This window comes from Protopterus annectens, chromosome 2.part2, assembly GCF_019279795.1.
Source record: "Protopterus annectens isolate FY-2018-M chromosome 2.part2, PAN1.0, whole genome shotgun sequence".
In the NCBI taxonomy this organism is placed as follows: Eukaryota; Metazoa; Chordata; order Ceratodontiformes; family Protopteridae; genus Protopterus; species Protopterus annectens.
Window position 1 is genome coordinate 886,458,859 of NC_056730.1, and position 22,925 is coordinate 886,481,783.

At 44.2% G+C, this 22,925-nt stretch overlaps 1 protein-coding gene across 7 annotated transcripts in view; it reads left to right on the forward strand.

The window, feature by feature from the left end:
* APC (APC regulator of WNT signaling pathway) overlaps positions 1–22,925 on the forward strand; it is a 2,693,590-nt gene that overhangs the window by 2,311,426 nt on the left and 359,239 nt on the right. For all 7 annotated transcript variants that reach the window (XM_044064201.1, XM_044064200.1, XM_044064205.1 and 4 more), the window contains one exon: positions 21,947–22,325. In XM_044064201.1, coding sequence (XP_043920136.1) covers positions 21,947–22,325 — 379 coding nt within the window. The remainder of the gene's footprint in view (positions 1–21,946; positions 22,326–22,925) is intronic.

The following is a 22,925-nucleotide window of genomic DNA, read 5'->3' on the forward strand; positions in this document are numbered from 1 at the left end:
TGCTGCCAAAAATCCTACCCCTTCTGATAGAGATTCTAGAGCCTTAGACAGATGGGGTAAGAAGGTATACACTTCTGCTACTTTGGCCATCAGGGCTTTAAATTGCCAGTTTCATATGTTAAAGTATCAGCAACATGTTATGGGGCGACTTAAACAGAAAATTATGTTGATTCCTGACTGTGCTGAACACAAAGAATGACAGGATTTAATGCATTCAGCAGAACAAGATGGTAAGCATACTTTGCAATGCGGTTTTGACGCTTTAGAAGCATCTTGCAGGGCTGCTGTCACTGGGTCTTTACTTAGAAGGCATGCTTGGCTTAAGGAACGAAACTTGCCAGATCATGTAAAAGCTAAATTACTGGATGCTCCCTTAAACTAAGACCGCCTTTTTGGCAACAAAGCAGAAGTCCTCAAAAGGATGGACGAAAAAGCTAAATCTATGCAAACTGTTAAAGATTTCCTACAAGTACAGCCTCCCAGATTCAGTAGACATTGGCCTTTTAAGAACTGGTCCTTTCCAGTCCCTTCTAGGCCTTTTCAGTCCAAACCCAGGAACAGCAGACCACCTAGGCTGCAGTCCCAGGCTTCGCACAAACCTAAGCAGTGGGGGGCTCCCACTTCCAAAGCAGGGAATAGTAAGCCACCCCCCTATGGAAAAATGGCACAATAACTTAATCTTAACCCTTCCAAGCCCTGCTCTTCTACCTGCTCCCTTAGGAGGAAAGCTTGCCCTGCATGCAGAAAACTGGGAACTCATTACCCAGGACAATTGGGTTTTGAACATAGTTTCCCAAGGATACAGATTCCATTTCCACACCCTGCCAACACCAAATGGCTGGCCAGACCTACCCCCAAATCAATGGACGGAGGCCCAACAGCTGTTTCTGTCTCTCCTCAATATCAGGGCTATTCAGCCTGTCCCAGCAGAACAAAGGGGGGGACAGGGCTTTTATTCAAGACTTTTTCTGGTGCCCAGAAAAGACAACTCCTGGCATCCTATCCTGGACCTCTCTATTCTCAACACCTTTCTGGTAATTCCAAAATTCAAAATGCTAACTCTGCAACAGCTTCTTCCCATGCTAGCCAAGGATGCCTGGCTGGCAACCCTAGACTTAAAGGAAACTTACCTGCACATCCCAATAAGAGAATCCTGCAGGAAATACCTATGCTTCAGGACAGGCTCCATGCATTATCAGTTCTCTGCACTTCCTTTGGCTTATCTACTGCGCCCAGGGTATTCACAAAGCGCCTAGCTCCAGCCATTGCATTTTGCAGGCAGAGGAATATTCAAATGTTACCCATATTTGGATGATTGTCTGATTCAGGCAGAAAGCCAGGACTTGCTATTACAACACCTGGCATTTGTAAAGAAACTTCTAACCTCACTGGGGTACACCATCAATGAATAAAATCTCACCTAGTACCCTGCCAACAGATTGTATTCCTGGGAGCAAGCTTGAACACAACTTCCCAGATGGCATTCCTCACTCCAGAGAAACAAGTTTACTTGACAACCTACTTCAAACTATTAACCACAAAACCCCAGCTATCTGCAAGGAAAATACTGCAAGCCCTTGGGTTCATGGCCTCTTACATTTTACTAATTCCATATGCAAGACTGCATATGAGGAAACTCCAATGCTATCTAAAAAGCCTATGGTGTCAACATTGCCAGGACCTGGAAACAATGATTTCTGTCTTTCCTTGTATCAAGATCAAGTTCCTTTGGTGGGCAGAGGCTTGCTACCACAACAAGGGGCTCCCTTTCACTCTACCCCCAGCAGCCCAAACCCTAACAACAGACACATCAGACTATGCATGGGGGGCTCGCATGGCAGGGCAGTGCATTCAGGGCAAATGGAAACCGAAACAGATGCACCTGCATATCAATCAGAAAGAAATGTTAGCTGTACAGAATGCTCTGACAGCCTTCAAAGACAGTATTCTTCCACGACAACAATTGGTAAAGACAAACAACACCACAGTTATGTGGTACATAAACAAGCAGGGGGAAACCCACTCGTATCCTCTCTGCAGACTAGCCATGGCTCTGTGGAACTCAGCCTTGAGCTACCAAGTACACCAGCAAGCCCAATTCCTGCCAGGCTTACTAAATTCACTGGCAGACGACTTGAGCAGAAATTTCACAGACCCACACGAATGGAAACTAGAAGCCAAAATATTCAACCTCATGAGGAACAAATGGGGAACTCCAGAGATAGACCTGTTTGCCTCACCTCAGAACTACCAATTGAACAAATTCTGCACAAGAACTCCCGACAGCCAAGCTTGGAAAGTGGATGCCCAGTCCTTTACCTGGGAAAGGCTCTCAGTTTATGCCTTTGCCCCTCTGCCTTTCCTTTCGAAGGTTCTACTAAAGATCAGACAGGACAAGCCAAGGACAATACTGATTGCACCAGACTGGCCACGCCAGCACTGATACCCCCTCTTGTGCAATATGGCACTGCTACAACCATGGTACCTCCCTCCGACCCCTTCCCTGCTGTCCCAGCAAGCGGGCCAGATTCTGCACCCTCAGCTTCAAACCCTGAACCTTGCAGCCTGGCTAATTCCTTGAACTCTCCCTTAGAATCCCTCAGTAAACAGGTACTGGATGTCATTCTGGATGCAAGGAGGCCTAGTACTAGAAAATCCTATGCTGAAAAAGTGGATACTCTTCCTGGAGCCTGGCTCAGGGGATGGGCACAACGGTGCCCAGCTTACCTCAGATTCTACAGTTGTTGTTGTGTCTTTCATCTTATCCCGGTTAGGGGTTACCACAGCAGAGCTCCGGTCCGCTAATGTTTGGTAGTGGATTTTTACGTGCAGAGTTACCAGCCCTGACGCACAACCTTCAACGAAGGCACGCCCATTCACGCATGCCTCCACACAGAAGACGTTCTAGCTGAAAATCAACAGAAATGCTCCACAGGGGCTTATCCTTCTCGTCAATTAAAATTCATGCCTCTGCCATTTCAGCACATTAATACAGAGCCACCCCTTTTCTCTCACCCCTTGCTAAAGCAATTCCTTATAGGGGCCAGAAATTTAAGACCCCCCCGAGGAGAGCTCCCACTCCAGCCTGGGACCTTAACTTTGCATTGGAAAAGCTCACCCCCCCCCCCCCTTTGAACCAGCAGCTACAACTGAGTTGAAATTCATTTCTTGGAATACACCCTTCCTTCTAGCCATCACTTCAGCAAGAAGAGTGTCTGAATTACAGGCCCTCATGGCAGTGGAACCCTTCATTATCTTCCATGCGGACAGGGTTTCCCTCAGGACTAACCCTTCCTTTATGCCCAAGGTGGTGTCTTCTGTGGCCCTAAATCAGTCCATTCATTTGCCTACTTTTTTCCCTAATCCACAAAACAAAGGGGAACGAATACTGCACTCTCTGGAAGTGCACAGACGACTTAGATTCTATTTGGACAGGACTAAGCCTACCAGAAAATCCGAGCAACTGCTAGTTAGCTTTGCTGAAGGGGCAGAGGGGAAGGCCATTTCAAAGCAAGCTATTTCCAACTGGATAACCCATTGCATTCATTTCTGCTACAAGCACCATGGAAAACCTAACCCACAGGGGATAAGATCATATTCCACCAGGGCTGCATCTACCTCTCTGGCATTTCTCAGAGGGGTCCCTACCAGGGGCATCCTATAAGCTGCTACCTGGAGCTCTGTACATGCCTTCCCCAAGCATTTTACCACGTGCCTATCTTTTCTAAATCCAGAGCTGGATTTGCCACTGCAGTCTTGTAGGGATTAATAGCTGGCCCTAATGCTCTTTAACTTCCTCCTCCCTTCCTTAGCTTTGGGAATCAACCCAAATGTGCTGACTGTAGATGTTTGCATGTATTCACTGTTGCAGTCCTGGTTACCCTCCCTCCAGCCCCCTGACTTCTCTTGGCTCTACCTCTCTTTATGGTTGGTATGTCTATTTTTTCTTGTGTATTTGCTTTTTGATGGGGGTTTTACCATACCATTTAATTCCTTCCTATTATGGGGGCACCTAACATCTGGGGCAAGAAAAACTGATATAATGGCGTCGACTGTATGTTTTATACCCCTGACGTCAAGGAAGAAGCGACAGCATCTGATGCAGAAATCCAAAGACTATGGTATTCAGGCCGGCTGAGGACTACCTGCAGGCAGATAACCCAAATGTGATGACTGCAACAGTGAATACACTCGAACATCTCCATTTATGGTAAGCATGCACAACTGTACTTTCTTTGTGCTTCACTGTTGCAGTCATCACATTTGGGTTATCCTGCCAGGACTGTGTTCTTCATGTTTCACTGCTGCAGTCACCACATTTGGGTTGATTCCCAAAGCTGAAGGAAAAGGGTGGAGGCAGTCAAGAAGACTGGAGGCTGGCTAGGATGCTCTGCAAGACTGTGGTGGCAAAGCCTGCCCTGGATTTGGAGAAGATAGGCAGGAGGTAATGCTTGGTGAAGGTATGAACAGATGTCCATGTTGCAGCCTCCAGGATGTTCCTAGTGGGGACCCCTCTGAGAAAAGCTGCAGAGGTGGAGGTTGCTCTGGTGGAATGTGTCCTGACCCCTTTTGGGGGTAGTTTCCCACGCTGTTTGTAGCAGAAATGGATGCAGTGTGCTATTCATTTGGAGATTGTTTGGATATGGCTTTGCCCTCTGCTCCTGCAGCGAAGCTGACTAGCAATTGATCAGCTTTTCTAAAAGATTTAGTCCTGTCCAGGTAGAATCTGAGCTGTCTCTGCACATCTAGAGAGTGCAGAATACTTTCTCCCTTGTTTTGTGGGTTAAGGAAAAAGGTGGGCAAATGAATGGATTGGTTGAGAGTCACACTGGAAACCACTTTAGGCATGAAGGATGGGTTAGCCCTGAGGGAGACCCTGTCAGCATGGAAAATGATGAAGAGCTCTACAGCCATAGCTGCTTGTAGCTCTGATACTCTTCTAGCTGAAGTGATGGCCAGAAGCAAGGCCGTCTTCCAAGAGAGAAATTTTAACTCTGCTGAAGCTGCAGGTTCAAAGGGGGGGGGGGCAGGATGAGTTTTTCCAATTCAAAGTTAAGGTCCCAAGCTGGGGTAGGAGCTCTTGTGGGTGGCCTCAAGTTGTTAGCCCTCTTAGAAACTGTTTAATGAGAGGGTGTGAGAAAAGAGGTGGCTCTGTGCTGAAATGAGCAGAGATAGATGAAGCATGAATTTTTAATAGAAGAGAAGGATAGACCCCTATGTAGTAGGTCTGGCAAGTAATCCAGGATGAGAGGTAGGGAGAGGGCTGTGCCATTCCAGCTCCCTTAGCCTGGATCCAGGTGTAAAACCCTTTCTACTTGTCAGCATCAGATTTTCTAGTGCTGGGGTGTCTGGCCTCACATGTAACATCTAGAACTTGTTTGCTTAGGCTGGCAGCTTGAGGAGAGGTCAGGGAATAAGCCAGGCTGCCAGGTTGAGGTCTGCAATTGGGGATGCATGAATTCTCCATTCCTCTAGGTCAGGAGTGTTGGGATCGGAGGTAAGTGCCATGGTGGCAAAAGTGACTGGCTGCGCAGCAGTGGGTAACAGTGCTGGCGTGGTCAGACTGGGGTAATCAGGATTGCCCTCAGTTTTTCCTCCCTTATTTTGAGTAGTACCCTTGAAATGAGTGGTGGTAGGGGGGAAATGCATAGACCGAGAGGTTTACCCACTGGAATGATAGAGCATCCACTTTCCAGGTCTTGCTGTGAGGTTCCTTGGTGCAGAATTTGCTGAGCTGATGATTGGAGTGGGAGGCAAAGAGGTCGACCTTCGGGGTGCCCCATTTCTCGATTACAAGGATGAAGGTTCTGTGGTCTGGCTGCCACTCGTGTGGGTCTAGCAAGTGTCTAATTAAGTTGTCTGCCAGAGAGTTTAGAGAGCCTGGCAGGAATTGTGCTAACAGGTGTAGTTGCATGGCTGAGACCGTGTGCCAAAGTGTCATGGCGTGCCTGCAGAGAGGATAAGAGTGAGTCCCTCCCTGCTTATTGATATACCACATCACTGTGGTGTTGTCTGTTTTGATCAGTAGATGCCCCGGGGAGAGTATGGGGTATGAAAGCTGTCAGGGCATGCTGAACAGCTAACATCTCTTTTTGGTTGACATGCAGATGCATTTGATTTGGGCTCCACTGGCCCTGAATGCACCTGCCGTCTAGGTGAGCACCCCAGGCATAGTCTGATGCATCTGTGCTGAGGGTCTGAGCGGCGTGGGGTAGTGAGAAGGGAAGTCCCTTGTTGTGGTAGCATGCTGCTGCCCACCAAAGAAAATCTTTCCTTAGACAGGTATCATTGGTATAAGAGTTTGCAGGTCTTGAGAGTGCTGACACCAAAGGCTATTTAGGTACCTTTGTAGTTTCCTCATATGCAGTCTGGCATATGGAATGAGTAGAATGCAAGATGCCATGAACTTGCAGGATTTTCCTTGCAGATAACTGGGTTCTGGTGGCTAGATGAGAGAAGTAGGCTGTCAGGTAGGCTTGTTTTTCTGGAGTAAGGAATGCCATTTGAGATGCTATGTCCAGGCTTGCTCCCAGGAATACAATTTTTTGTGTGGGGACTACTTTTGATTTCTTTTCGTTGATAGTATACCCCAGAGAGGTCAGTAGGTCCTTTAAAAAGGTCAGGTGCTGTAGCAGCTTTTCCTGACTGTCTGCCTCAATCAGGCAGTCGTCTAAGTATGAGCAATTTTGAATATTTCTTTGTCTGTAAAAAGCAATGGCAGGAGCCAGACATTTTGTAAAAACTCTGGGAGCAGTAGATAAGGCAAAGGGAAGCACAGAGAACTGAAAGGGCATTGCTCCTGCCCTGAAACGTAGGTATTTCCTGCATGATTCCCTGATTGGGATGTGTAGGTAGGCCTCTTTTAGGTCTAGGGTGGCTAACCAAGCATCCATGGGATGCATTGGTAGAAGCAGCTGGAGGGTGAGCATTTTGAATTTTGGTATCATCAGAAAGGTGTTTAGAATGGATAGATTGAGGATGGGGCGCCATGTGCCCTCTTTTCTGGGTACCAGGAAGAGTCTGGAGTAGAAACCTTGGCCTATCTGTTCTGCAGGAACATGCTCGATTGCCCTCATGGAGAGCAGGGGAAGGACTTGCTTTTTGGTCTCTGCCCACTGGTTTGGGGGAAGATCTGAAAACCCTTTTGGGGTTGGCAGAGTGTGGAAATAAAATGTGCATCTCTCAGACACTATGCTGAGGACCCAGCGATAATTGGTAATGGTGGCCCAGTTGCTTGCATGGAAGGAGAGTTTTCCTCTTAGGGGCACGAGCAGGTGGGCAGAGGGAGGAGGTGGAAATGTAAAGTCATTGTGAGTTCTTACTGTAAGGATGTGGCTTTGCACTCCCTGTTTTTGAAGAGGAGGAACTCCATTGCTTAGATCTCTGCATTCCTGGGGCTGTTGTCTGGTGGGGGGGGGGGTCTGCTTCCCCTCGGTCTGGGCTGAGCTGGCCTGGCCTGGAGGGGGCAGTATAGGGCCAGTGCTGGGAGGGGCAATGCTACTGAACCTCAGTGGCTAGACCTATAAGAAGTTTTTAACTGTTTGCATAGATTTAGCTTTTTCTTTCATCTTTTTTAAGACCTCTTCTGCCTTGGTGCCAAATAAGATGTCTTTGTTCAAGGGTGTGTCCAATAATTTGGATTTGACAATGTCTGTTCCTCAAGCCAAGCATGCCTTCTAAGGACAGAACCAGTGACTGCTGCCCTGCAAGATGCTTCTAGGGCGTCAAAACTACATTGTAAGATGCGCTTAGTCACTTGACTTGCAGAATGCATTAACTCTTGTAACTCTATTTTCTGCAAAAGCAGGAAAAGAAGATATTTTTTGTTTGAGGAGTTCCATGGTATGTTGGTGATATTTCAGCATGTGGAACTGACAATTTAATGCTCTAATAGCAAGAGTAGCAGAGGTGTATACTTTTTTACCCCATCTGTCTAATGCTGGAAAGGCCTATCTGAGGGGATGGGATTCTTAGCTGAAGTTGCTTTGATACCTTTAGGTCCTTGAGAGATGACTTTGAGGTCAGCAGTAGGATTTTTGAAAAGAAATTTGTGAGAGTCACAGACTCTGTAATACCCATCAGGTTTCCTGGGAGCAGGAGGGAGGGTGTCAGGGGTCAGACTGGATTCTATAAAAACATCATCCACAACATCCAGGACAGGAAAAATGGCCAGAGGTCTGTGCTGTGGAAGATCTAAGAATTCCCCGGGTCTCTTTTTTTGACTGAGGATAGTGCTGACATTCCCATTGGAAATGCACCATTAAAGTATGTAAGGTTTCCCCAAAGGAAAAGTCCTCTGGTGGAGAGGATGAAGGGATGGATTCCTCTGCATCAGAATCCTCATAAGCAGAGAGGGGTTGCATATCTTCATATTCAGATGCATTAGTCATCGGACTCCCGTTCAGACAAAACTACTGGGGACAAGTCACTATTTCTTTTGGAAGGGGTAGGCTGGCTTCCCCTAATAAGCATTATAAGGTCTTCCGCCGTTTTAAGCGTTTGAGAATGAGGCAAGGAAGCTGGTGCCTGAGCTTGGGTCGTCAGTTTTTTGGGTGTGGTTCATACCCTGGGCTTTAGAAATTCAGTTGTTTTCGAAGGAACTGAAGCCGCGACAGAAGTCATCTGTCTGTGTCAAGTATCGGTAGTGCGAAGTACTTCCTTGGAAGCCAGTGCCTGCTCAGCAGCTCTGGACCCATCCAAGGTAGAGACATCCGCAGGATCCTTAGTCGAAGAAGAGTCTCGCGACATACCAGACTTTGAAAGGGTCTTGGTAGTGGCCTGTGAATCCACAGAAGTTAGCTTAACGGAAGTGGCATTGGAAGGTTTGGGCCTGTGCGGTCTATCTCTGTCTTTATCCTTACATTTTTTTGGAAGATCGGTAGTCGGATGGCTTACCAAAGCCATTTCAGAATTCGAGGACTGAGAGCGAAAATATCTAGCTACAGTAAGGGCCCGACGACATATAGTTCTCACATTGAACAAAGCACAAAAGCGACAGCAGGTGACGTCGTGGTCTGGGCCTAAACAGGTGACACAGTAAGAATGGAAGTCTCGGTGTGATATTTGCTTTCCACAGGCGAGACAATTGTTAACTTTTTCTGACTTCGGTTACAGCAAGAAAAAAGGATCCCCAACGGGGTACTTGGCTTTAGAAGACTTCAACTTCAATTTGGAAACGAAAATTCAGGAAGCGGCCGACCAGCACTCATAGGAACTGCTAATGCTTTGGGCTCCTCGGCAAGAAAGACTGATGTAATGGCATCAGCTGCCTGATTTTATACCACTGACGACCTGATGTCACTCCTGGAGTGACAGCAACCGATGCAGAAATACTAAGCCTCTGGTATTCGGGCCGACTGAGGGCTACCCCTGGCAGGATAACCCAAATGTGATGACTGCAACAGTGAATACACTCGAACATCTACATTTATGGTAAGTGTACACAACTATACTTTTAAAAACCCCTCTGCTGAGCCAGAAGTGGTCACTCCAGGGCCTAAAGGGGCTAGAGACAGTTCCTGCAGGAGCCCTTTTCCTATGGAAAAAGAGAGTAGGACCCTTGATAGGTTTGGAAAGAAAGTATACACTTCCACCACTCTGACTGAGGGCTCTCAGTTGTCAATTCCATATGATCAAATGCCAGCAAACCATTCTTGATCAACTTAAATAAAAGATATCAGCCCTAGAGGATACAAATCTTTCCAAGGAACTTTTAGACCTGTATTGTGGATGTGATGCCATGGAGGCCTCCCACAGGGCAGCGGTCATTGGATCAGTAATTAGGAGACATGCTTGGCTTGGGGATCAGTCTCTCCTTGGTCATGTAAAGGCTTTTGGATGCACCCCTTGACAAAGGCTGCCTCTTTGGCCCTAAAGCAGAAGCAGTCCTTAAAAAGATGGAGGTCAAGGCTAAGTCTATAAAGAACGGTAAAGGACTTTCTGCAAGTGTAACCTCCTAGGTTCAGGAGGAACCTCCCTGCTAAGCATTGGTCCTTTCCCACCCAACCTAGGAGTAAACACAGGAAGCCTTAGAGGGACAGAACCCCAAGGCAAAGACCTCAACTGCAAAGATCAAAGCAATGGACCTCCGAAACTCACAGACAAGGAAGTTCTAGGCCACAAGCCCCTGCCAGAGAACAATTATGACTCTCGGTCATTGCTCCACCCTCCGATTCCCTCCCCAAAACTAGGAGGAAGTCTGTCACTTTTCCATCAGAACTGGACCCACATCACTTCAGATCAGTGGGTTCTAGACATTATTTCAAATGATTACAAACTCACTTTCAAAGAGCCTTTAAAATAATCAAGTTACCCAGATGTACCTCAAAATCAAAAATCACAGGCTTTCAAACAAATTCAAATTCTCTTCTCCCAGGGAGCAGTGGAGTCAGTTCCAGAAGAACAAAAAGGAAAGGGTTTTACTCAAGGCTATTCCTTGTCCCCAGAAAGGAAGTTTCTTGGTGTCCCATACTGGACCTGTCCAACTTAAATCAATTTCACAGGGTGCCAGAATTCAGAATGTTGACCCATCAAAAATTACAACCAGTGATAACTCCTCTGGCCTTTATGGTGTCAGTAGACCTAAAACTTGCCTATTTGCACATTCCCATACAAAAGTTACAGTGAAGCTTTCTTTGTTTCAGAGCAAGCGCCAGTCGCTATTAGTTTTTAGTCCTGCCTTTTGGATTGTCTACAGCTCCAAAGGTTTTCACAAAGTTCTTGGCTCCTGCTGTTGCTTTCTACAGGACCAAAGGGCTCCAGATTTTCCCCTACCTGGACGATTGCCTGATACAAGCCACAAATCTGTCAAAGATCCACAAGGACCTTAAATTCGCACAGGACCTCCTGACTTCCCTAGGGTTCACACAAACCACAAGAAATCCATCACTGTCTCAACTAAACAGGTAGTTTTCTTAGGGCCACTCCTGGAATCTTCAGTTCAGAGGGCCTTCCTTCCCCAGACAGTCACCTTTTTGACAGACTACTACTAAAAAATCCTGGAAAAACAGTGCATCACAGCCAGAGAATTCCTCATAGCACTGGGATACATGGCATCCTGTATCCTCGTGGTGCCCCTAGCCAGTCTGCACACAAAGCTTCAGTGGTACCTGAAGAATGCATGTGATGCCAGAGCTCTCAGTCCCTAGAAACCAAAATACACTTGATACCTTGCCTCAAGCAAGGGTTTGCATGGTAGGTACAGGCTTGCACCCAAAATCAGGGCCTGTCCTTCAGATTCACACCCCAGGGCCAAACCCTCACCATGGATGGCTCGGATATAGCCTGGGCAGCCCATGTCCACCACCTCCAAAGCAAAATAATATGGGGCACTCAGTACAGGAGGAAACACACACATTGGGAAGAACTTATGGCAGTACAAAAAAGTTTACTGATCTTCAAAGAAAACTGGATACCAGGGGTCCTGGTAGTACAACAGACAATATCACAGTCATATGGTATATACACAGGCAGGGAGGCATGCATTCCTACGCCCTGTGCTATCTAGCCATGTAAATCTGGGAGACTACACACTCTCTAGGGCTATAAACCTCATAGCACAGTATCTGCCAGAACAAAATACTTTAGCAGGTCACCTTAGTAGAAACTTGACAGACCCCCATGAATGGCATCTGCATCGGGAAATATTTCTTAGCATAACTCAGAAATGGGGGGGGGGGTCACTCAAATGGACCTGTTTGCCAGCAAAGACAACGCTGTCCTGAAAAAGACATTTGCGTGGAGAACAGATGCATTCTCCTTCCCATGGACTCAACTCTTCATTTACACCTTCCCCCCTTGCCTCTTCTGCCTCAAGTGCTTCTAAAGACAAGGGAAGAGGTTCCAAGGGCCATACTGATAGTGCTGAACTGGCCCAGGCAACACTGGTTTCCACTCCTCCTCAAGCTCACCAATTAGAAACCTTGGCAGTTACCAAAGAGGATAAACCTCCTCCACCCAAAACAAGGGGAGGATTGTGTACCCCAATCTTCAGACTCTAAGCCTGGATAATTCCACAGCACCCAGTTGCAATATCAACAGGTGCAAAACATTCTAAAAGAGTCTAGAAGACCTAGCACTAGAAAATTTTACTCAGCCAAATGGAAAAGATTCTCTATTTGGTGCCAGAAGCACCGCCATGAGACAAATTGAACTAACATTTCAACCATCCCGGAGTACCTGGCCAGTCTGGTGGATAAAGCCCTCTCTTATTCCCCCATTAAAATTCATGCCTCAGCCATCTCTGCTCACATCCCTTCTCTTCCTCCTATCTGGTCATACCCCCTGCTGAAACAGTTTCTTAGGGGTGTTATTTACATTAGACCTTCCAGCAGGAAACCCATCCCTCCATGGAACCTCAGCTGTGTCCTTTGCCTCTTTACGAGCTTGCAGCTAATGCTTCTTTAAAGTTTCTTACTTGGAAAACTGCCCTACTACTGGCTATTACTTCAGCCAGGAGGGTATCAGAGTTGCAGGCCCAGATGGCAGTGTAACTTTTCATTATCTTCCATAAAGATAGGGTCTCCCTCAGAATTAACCTTTCTTTCATGCCTAAAGTGGTCATGAATGTGTCTCAAAATCAGGCCATTTATCTACCTACCTTCTTCCACAACCCTCAAAACAGAGGGAAAGAATACTTCACTCTCTGAATGTACACAATGCTACGGATGTTCATCATGTTTCACTGTTGCAGTCATTACATTTGGGTAATCTGCTGGCAGGTTGCCCTCAGTCGGCCTGATTAACAAAGTCTTGGGTCCTGCGTCGGTTGCTGTCCCTTCTTCCAAGATGTCAGCTCGTCAGGGTTGTAAAACATGCAGCCGATGCCATTACATCAGTCTTTCTTGCCGCACGGTGCTCGAAGCAGAAGCAGTTCGCAAGTGCCAGTCGGCCGACTCCTGAAATTTTCATTTTCGAGTTTCAGAACCGAAGTCTTCAACTTAAAGCTAAGTACCCCATTGGGTAAACTTTTTCTTGCTCCTTTCTGATGTCAATAAAAGTTAATAATTGTATTACTTGTGGGAAGCAAATACTTCATAAGGATTTTCATTTGTACTGTATTCCTTGCCTAGGCCCTGACCACGACGTACCTTGCTGTCGGTTTTGTGCTTTATTTAATCAGCGCACTATCCGTCGTCGGTACATTTTTGCTTCAAAATATTTCAGTTCTCAGTTTAATTATCCAGAAATGACGTCTGTTACAGCCATCATGGCAAAAAATAAAAAACTGATTTGATTAGGTCACACTCAACTAGGGCCATAGCTACTTCTGCAGGTTTCCATAAGGGATCCCCACTAAAGACATTTTGGAGGCAGCCACCTGGTCTTCTGTGCAAACCTTCACAAGGCATTACCACCTGGCAGACTTTTCTAAGTCTAGAGCAGGATTTGCATCTCCTTCCACCCTCAATAAAGCATTGGGAATCTTCCCAACAGTCAGGATTGCAACATTGTGAAACATGAAGAACATAGTACAGTTGTGTACACTTATCACAAATGTAGATGTTAGAGTGTATTCACTGTGGCAGTCTTCTTTCCCTCCCTCCTGTTCTCTCAGCCTACTAGGTAGGCTACAAGAAATCAACTAAAATAGCCATGGGACACTACCCCAGACTACTCTGGTTTAGCCCCCCCCACCTTGGTTCACCTATGGTACACTTTAAGCTCCTAGAAGGGCTGAAAAAAATATTGAAGTGATGATGCAGGCTGGCTCCCTTTATACTTGAGCATCTGTTAGGGTGTCTGCCAACCTGGGAGATGAAAAGGGTTTTCTCTGGTAGTTGGGCCAGCCAAGGACTCTCGCGGCAGGAAATCCCAACAGTCAGGACTGCAGCAGTGAATATACTCAAGCATCTACATTTATGGTAATTGTACACAACTGTACTTTTCCTTTATTTGGATGTGCAACCTGGTTTTGACTAACCAAGCCCTCCCACCACCAGTTGTACTAAAAGATTCGTTTTTCTCAGAATGAGCATTCTAGGTTTTGGTTAGGTTTTGGTTAGGTTAGGTATTTTAGCTATTTTTATTTTTTTTATTTTATTTTTTATTTTATTTAACATTTGTTGACCGGGAATGTCCGACTAGGTTCCACAAAGCCTGTTTTCACCGGAGGCCCGGGGAGAAATGCTCCAGATGCATGTCTTTGGAATGTGAGAGGAAACCGGAGTACCCAGAGGAAACCCACGGGAACACAGGGAGAACATGCAAACTCCACACAGAAGGCACCCCAGCCGAGAATCGAACCGGAGAACCTCTTGCTGTGAGGCGACAACGTTAACCGCTGCACCACTGTGCCGCCCCTGTTCTAATGCTTTTATTTCATCTGCGACTTGTTCCCAGTTTTATTTTTTTTTTCAGCACAAGGAAAATGTTTCTGATGCCTTAAAATGTTTTCAGTCCATACACTCAGTTACTTGTCTGTCATTGTTTTGATTGTTCTGCCTTTACAAGATAGTATTTTTTTTATTTATTAAAGCAGAAGATTAACAGTTTTTAATCAGAATTCTCATGTTATTGTACTGTGCTTTGGAGAGCTCCAGTTTCTAGGAATACAGTGTCCAAGAATTCTCTCTTCCACCTGAAGAAGCTGTGAAGATGTGTTGTGGTGTCTCAGTTTGGTTTGCTGAACAATTTGCTAGGGGAGTGGATGATTCACTGACTAACAGTGATTCCTTATCTGTTAATGTTTCCTTTGGTAATGCTGTATAGCTTAAGAAAGCTGACTGTAACTATGATTGGGCTTCTGCTGATTCCTCAAGATATTTACACTTTGGCAGTCTGAAATGCCCATGATCTTTCAACTACTACATGTTTTTGACACTTAACCTGCTTTATTGTAAAGACTTGTCAGAAAATGGATGGTATTCACATTGTCTCTCATATAACTTGCTATTTTATGTCCCTTTTGCGTACTAACTGCCTGGCTGCGACTACGTGATCATAGTATAGTAGTCTTCAAGACACCCGTCAGGGTTTTTTTTTTTCTTTTTATGTCATACATCTCCTGTGTATGCTGGCTTGTATTCAAGAGTTGTATGCATAGGGTGTTTGATACAAGGACAGCTTAATTTGTGCAAGCAATGCAGTGCTCAGCAGCCTGCCCCCAAATAAAAATAAAGAGGCATTAGTTTGTTCCTGTTCTCAGGGCATCTGAGCCAGTCACACATTCCTCCATCTCTTCCCGCTTCCAAGGAAAGAGGAGCAGTTACAACCTCATCTTGTCTCGAGTAATGATTTTATACAGCCAGTTTACAGCTGAATGTGTTGCAGCTATGTTTCTTTTGATAGGGCATAAACAGGCCATGCCTTTGGCCTTTGTTCCAGTTAGAAGATTCATAACTTTTGAAAACTATGGTAAGAAGGTTTATTTATTTATTTATTTGCTGTTGTTTAACCAGGATAGTCCATTGGGCCCAAAGAACCCATTTTCAATGGAGTCCTGGGGAGAAAAGCTCCACATATAGATTATACAAAGATTATGTTACACAATGCATAAAATACAAAGATTAATTTCAATACATAGATTATATAGAGAAAAACATAAGTATCAAACAAAACAAGTAATAGAGGCGAAATATAAAAAGAAATAGTAGTGTGTTTTTTTTTTGTTTTTTTTTTTAATTACTTGGTACAAGTGAGGAGTTGAATGGTGGAAGCAAGCATGAATTTGCTAGCTGGGAATGGAAAAAGAAAGAGGAGTAGTGGTGGAAGTAGGGTAGGTTATGAAGGATGTGAGCAGGAGCATTCCCATGAGGATGTTAGATGAGAGTGTAGTAATTTTTTAAAGTGTGGGAAGCTAGCAATTGTATGGGTCTATAGACCTCTATGAGGTTTTGATTGTTAGATCTTAGAAGTCTTTGTGTTTGATGCATTTTAAAGGTAGTTGAAAGAGAGGGACAGAGTGCTGGCTGGAAGATGAGTTTATGTGCATAGGTGAGTTGAGTGTAGGAGAGGTAGTGGGGTAGCTCTAGCCAGTTGAGTTTTTGGAGAGGTTCACAGTGATGGGTAGATGATTTGCTTCTGGTTGCAAATCTGGCTATTTTATTGTAGCAAGATGATAGTTTGGATTTCAAAGAAGATTGTAGGTTTGTTAGAAGAGGGGCGCCATAGAGAAGGGAGGGAAGGAGAAATGTGGTAGCGAGGGTAATTTTGGTAGTAGAGGTGAGGAACCAATGGTGGTGGTAGAGCATGCCTAGTTTTTGATGTTTTTTTATATTTAGGAGTAGATGGGAGTTTTATTTCAGCTTGTCATCAATTTGAATCCCGAGTAGTTTGGCTTCAGATACCAGCTCGAGACATGTATTGTTCTGGCTGGTGATGGAGAATAAATTTCTGTCAAAGTTATTAGTTTTGGAGGGGGGGAATAATATAAGCTTGGTTTTAGCAGCATTGAGTGCAAGGTGGTTGTCTTTCATCCATTGTTCTGTGGTGGAGAAGGCATCTTGAGTTAGTTTTAAGAGAGGTGGGATGGATGGGGCAGCACAGATGATAGTGGAGTCATCAGCATATTGAATAATATTTGCAAGGGGGATAGAGCAGAAAAAGTCATTCATGAAAATATTGAAGAGGAGGGGGCCCAGAATAGAGCCTTGTGGGACACCTGTGGGTGTGTCAAGGAAGGAGGAGGTGGCTTTTTTCCACTTGACAGCTTGTTGCCAATTGGAGAGATAGCTAGTAAACCAACAGAGGGAAGAGGGAGAAAGGTTTAGGTTAGAAAGCTTAGTAAGAAGGAGGTTATGACAAGACAGATAGTATCGAAAGCTTTAGAGAGATCGAGGAGGATGGTAGATACAATGAGGCCAGAGTCTTTAGCTTTGTTTACAGTTTCAAGGAAGGATAGGAGGGCAGTCATAGTACTATGATGGGGTCTGAATCCATGCTGTGTAGGAGTTAGTAGATTGTTATCCAGAAGATGGATACATTTCTCCAGGAGTTTTGAAATGGCAGAAAGGATGGCGATAGGACGGAAGTTGGAAATATTAGTATTGGTTCCACCTTTGTGGAACAAAATTTTCTTGGATTGAGCGGTTAATTAGGATACTGACAGGGAGGGCAATGGCTTCAGCAGCTATGCTGAGGTAGTATGAGGGAATGTTATCAGGGGCATTGGTGCATGGTTTTAGTTTCTGCAGGAGTTTTTTTATGGTGGATGTAGGAATAGGTTTGATGAGGAAAGGTGGAGTTGTGGAATGAGTGGAGGAAGGTGGGGGAGGAGAAGCATGAGGTGATGTGGGAGAAGTTAGAGATGAAAGAGCTTGAGGAGGAGTGGGAGAAGTTGTAGGGGAAGATACCTGAGAGGAAATGCAGGTTGGAAGAGTATTGTTGTTTGAAAAAGAGCTGGTGAGTTTGGAAATAGAGTCTATGAAGAAGGAGTTAATTGGGTTGCAAGATCAGTATCATCAGTATTTGGGCAAGGGATTGGGTTTCCTGTGTTCCCGGGTTTTAAAAGGGTAGTTATGCCTTTCCAGAACTTCTGAGGGTTGGTTTTGAAATTGCTTTGAAGTCTGGTGAAGTAGTTACGATGGTTTGCAGAGATAAGTTTCTTAACTGAGTTATGAAGGGTTTTGTATTCGTTGAGGGAAAGAAGTAGTTTTGTTCTTTTGATATTGTGTCCAGGCTTTGTCTCCAAGTCGCATGGTGGTTAGGGTGTTTATACTTAACCAGGGTTTGGATTGCCTTTTTATTCTTTTGGTTTTTAATGGGGCATGAGTATCTAGAAGGTTGAGGAAGGTGGTATTAAAGTGAGTGATAGCATTTTCAAGGTGAAGAGTCTTTAAGGGGTACCAGTTCAGTGAATTTAGTGCAGCTGAGAAAGCTTCAGGGTTGAATCTCCTATGGCATCGGGTAGTGATGTAATTATGGGTGACTTGTAAGGGAGAAGAGAGACGTCTTGCGTAAATGGGGAGGTGGTCGCTGAGGGAGTCAGGTATTGTTCCATTATCTGGGTAGTAGTGGGTGTGGGAGACTAGAATCCAGTCTAGGATGTTGCCAATGGAGAAGTCTTTGCTTGGTCTATTTATGGTATTGATGAGTTGGGAGTAGTTGTATAGGTTGATGTTAAGGGAGTGTGAGGGGGATTGAATGGAGGACCAGTTAATATTGGTATCTCCCATGATTATGGTTTCATTGTTGATGTTGGCTGAAAGCCAAGAGAGGATTTCTTCTAGTAATGGGATATTGTCTCCTGTGGGAATGTACAGTGAGGCAATGCAGATATATTTATGTTTGTTTAGCTGGAGGTGAGCCAGTATTAGTTCTGCATTTTGGAACTGGGGAATAGCTTTATCATAGGGTGTTAAGTTTAGGGAGGATGAGTAGAGTAGAGCTACTCCACCACCTTTTTTATGGGTTCTGTCTGATCTGATGATTTAGTAAGGTGGCATTATCTCGGAATCTTTCATGTGTGGCTTTAGCCAGGTTTCAGAAATAGCTAAGATGTCTGTTTTTTTGTGGGATAGCCATGCATGCAGATTTGGAATTTTGTTAAGCTATGCTTTGTGCATTAAGAGATGCAAATAGGATGGATTTAGGTATTGAGGAGGGGTGGTTTGGGCCTGGGTTGGGGTGTATATCACCAGATAGCAGTATGGAAGTTAGGAGTTGTGTTAAGTAGCAGAGGTATTTGGAATGTTTAGGTTGGGAGGTGTGGGTTAGTGGTTTAGTATAGGATATGGGAAGGTGATTATATCTAGAGGTGTTATGAGAGGGGATTGGTTTGTAGTGAAACCATAGGATATGGTTAGTGGGGTATAGTTCATGAGATAGAGTTGGTATAATAGGTATGAGTTGTGTGGAGGGAGTAGGTTGTGTGTAGGAGTAGGGTGTGGTTGAAGAGATAAGGTTGGGTAAGATGGTGGATGAAGATAAGGTTTAGGAGAAGTGTTAGTAGGATTGAAAGGGATGAATATTTTATGGACATATTTGGGTTTTAATAAGCCAGTAGGAGTTTGGTAAGGGGGTGGGGTAATGGAGATGTGGGTGTGATAGGAAAGAGGGGGAGATGAAAGGAGGAGAAAGGGGTGGAGTTTGGTAGGAGTGGAGGAAGTAGGTGTGTCTATGTGGGTATAAGTGTAGATGTAGTGGGGGTGGGTGGGAATTGGCGGTAGGGTAGGGGAGCGGAGTGAGCCCGCAGGGCGAACGGAGCGGGGAAGAACAAGAGAAGAGATATCAACAGCAAAAAAGTATCAGCAACTGCTGTTGTTAAGTAATGGTAAGAAGAGATAGAAGGTATAGAATCAGATAGTGACAGGCACTTTGTGTGGGTGAAAGCTGTTTGAGATGGGATAAGTTAGTGCTGTTCAGAGGGAGAAAAATGCCAGTTTACAGTAAAGAAAACAAGAATTACAGGCTTTTAAGTAAGCTTGTAGGTTTAAAGAGGGGAAGCCAGGTAACCTTGGATAACCACCCATAGTTGAGTAGAAGATGCTGCCACCTTGTGGTGAGAAGGGAGAAAGCAGGTAACCAGTTGAGCAAGTCACATGCCACTTCACAGGGAGAGTATGTGGAACTAAGGTGTCTGGGGGTAAAGGGGTCCACTAGATGTACACAGGCTGCTGCGTCACCTCCAAGGGAGACCAGATTAAGGTACTTGGATTACTAGGTAGGTAGTACAGGCAAAAAAACAATTGGTTGAATGCTACCTACATTCAAGCAGAATCTTTTAAGGGCAGTCCTCAGGAGCTCTCTAGTTCAGTGAAGTAGGCAGTTCCAGGGAGTTCACAGAGGTGATACAGGCGAAGTTCTGCAATATTGTTTTCTTTTGTTTTATTTAGTTTTGAGGTGGGGAGGGAGCTTCAGAGGTGAGCTTCCAAGAGATCAGATTCAAGCAGAATCTTTTAACGGCAGTCCTCAGGAGCTCTATAGTTCAGTGAAGTAGGCAGTTCCAAGGAGTTCACAGAGGTGATACAGGCGAAGTTCTGCAATATTGTTTTCTTTTGTTTTATTTAGTTTTGAGGTGGGGAGGGAGCTTCGGAGGTGAGCTTCCAAGAGATCAATGAGGAGGTGAAGCGCAGGCAGCTCATCCGCAGGGACCACAGGAGTTATTGGAAAAGTTAAAAAGAGGACATGCTGCACCTTTAGTTGTTAGAGCAGCACACATCCCAGAACCATATGCTTTCCTAAGTTGCTTGAGCAGGATTTAGAAATGGCCCAACCTAAGACATAATTTGTTGAGGTTACTGTTTGCTGCTGACAGTGCTTTGGAAGTAATTGAATCCACTTGGATGCACTGCACTTATTTGGCATATTCTGCTAAGTAGAAGAGTTCTGTATTTGGGCAGAACAGTATTCTTTGTCACTTCAGTCAGTGAATTTGATAAGTGATTGCTAGCTTATCTATTAGGACTTTACATAAAATCAAGAATGCTATAGAATTTATTGCCTGAAGCCTTACTGGTAATGCATTTAAACAGTATGGTTTCTGAATAAAATTATATTACTCTTCCATCATGGTGACTTGTATAATTTTTGTTATTTTTCTTTAAAGAAGTTCTGCATTACTGTCTGCCCTTAAGGAGCCCTTCTCCTTTTTGAGACCTTAATTTCATGATGACAGACATGTCATCCTTTGCGTTGGCTGATTTGGCAGCTGTGAAATTTGTTCCCTGGAAGATTTTTTTTTTCTTGGTGGACATTGGTTCTGTTTGATGAATCTCCAAGTTGCTGGACTTAATATATATAGAGCCTTGCTTGATCTTTGAAAAGGATTGAGTGCTTGTAGGACCAGTCATCATTTCTTTCTGAAAGCATTATCTGAGATATCCTTAAACCAGTCTGTTCATTTCAGTTGGTTTTGTTCAGGTAGAATCCTGGGGATAAGAAAGGCTGACATACCCTAGATGTGCAGCACCAACTCAGGTTTTTCATCTGAAGAATGTGCTTTGAATTCAGAAAATGGAGCAGTTTTCTTCACCTTTAATGCATGTAATTACAGGGTTACAGTAACTAATCAAATGATTTCTGAGTGGATTGGTGGTGGCATTGTTTTTTGCTGTTACGCTGCAGACTATTTTTGTTTTTAAGTGCTGCTGACAAAAGTACCCCAAGGACAGGAGTGGTTGGTTCCAGTGCTTGTTTGGAAAGTGCCTTCTTCATTGTCAAATCACACTTTTCACCAAACATTATTACTTGGTCTGGGATTGTAGGACTTGGACTTCTTTGGCACTTTGGCACATTGGTACTGCAAGACTCTGCCTTCTGAATCCTTGCCTTTTGGCCTTTTTTCAATTCCAGATTTTGTGGAGTGTTAAGTATTTCAGTGCTGCTTAGGATTCTTTCTAGCATGTATCCACTGCAGGAGGTTTTTGAATTTGATTAAAGATTTGTGACTGTGATCGTCATTTTATTTGCTCTTAAAGGAAGCTTTCTGCAGTGGGTACTTATTAGGCTCCTGCCACCCCCTGTGTCTTGATAGCCCTTTCATCTAGCTTCTATTGATTGACTTTCCTGCAAGTCAGGCAGATATATTATTTATCTTTTTTTTGTATTTCAGATTGTGTTCACTTAGTGCATGAGTGTCCAGCTGTGAAATATAAGGGCTGACAGTATCTTCCAGCCCAGTGGATGGCATCATAATGTGCACTGTCCAGAGGTTTGCATGTCCCCAGGCATTAGAATGGGAGAAAATTCTAAACTTTTGTCAAACATATAGCAGCTGTAGAAGACTTTCTTACAGATGAGTGCTTATCTGTTTTCGCCATCTTACTGATTTATGTTGCATCCCTAAAATTTATACTTTTGTATAGAGTTTTTATTTTCCTTTCTTTTTAGTACTGAAAATTCCTTGTTAAAGTGGCTTAAACTGGTGTGTAATTACTAATAATAATCAAGAAACCTTAAAATATGTATTTGAATCCTGTTCACTTAGAAAAAATGTAGTATGCACTCATCAGCAAGTTTAGCTTTTCATAAAATGCTCACCATTTTTTTTTGTTTGTTTGGTCCACAGGTGGAAATGGTGTATTCATTGCTGTCTATGCTTGGCACCCATGATAAAGATGACATGTCACGGACTTTGCTAGCAATGTCTAGCTCCCAGGACAGCTGTATAGCAATGCGACAGTCAGGTTGCCTTCCTCTGCTTATACAACTGTTGCATGGAAATGACAAGGACTCTGTGTTACTTGGGAATTCTCGGGGCAGCAAAGAGGCTCGTGCACGTGCCAGTGCAGCACTACATAACATCATACATTCACAGCCAGATGACAAACGGGGGAGTAGAGAAATAAGGGTTCTTCGACTGCTGGAACAAATCCGAGCTTACTGTGAAACTTGTTGGGAATGGCAGGAAGCACACGAGCAAGGAGTGGATCAGGACAAAAATCCAAGTATGAGTAAACATAATTTAAATTAAAAAATTCAAAACATCATCAGCAGTTATCTGACTTAAGGGCTGACTGCCTTGGATCACATTTAATGCTTTTTATATTCATCACTAAAAAAAATCACACATGAAGACATTTTATAATGAAGCATAGGTAATGAAATGTCATTTATATTATTGAGTGATATTTATGTGCGTGTATAACCCAAGCAAAATGCAGCAACTGCTATACAAGTGTGATATCAGTTACAGTGACATTTATTAGACATTCAATGATATTACAAGATTAGCACAGAGTGTCATTTAAGCAGGTGCTTAGGTTTTACTGCTTAATGTGCCTCTTTTGTATGACAGATTTCTATAGAAATTGAACTGTAGGAGGAGTTTTAACCAGTTGTCTTTTAGTCATTGGTATCTAAACCCCATGGTAAGAACTCACCTGTTAAGCAAGTACTCACTGTATATGTTGATATGTATTAAGGTCTTTTACAGTAGGTGGTCACTTCCCTTCTACCATCCTCCCTGTACAGGTCTGGTTGGGTTTTCCATCCATCTGAGTAGATGGACTTTCCTGAAAGTGGTGCAAGTACATGATTTTATATTA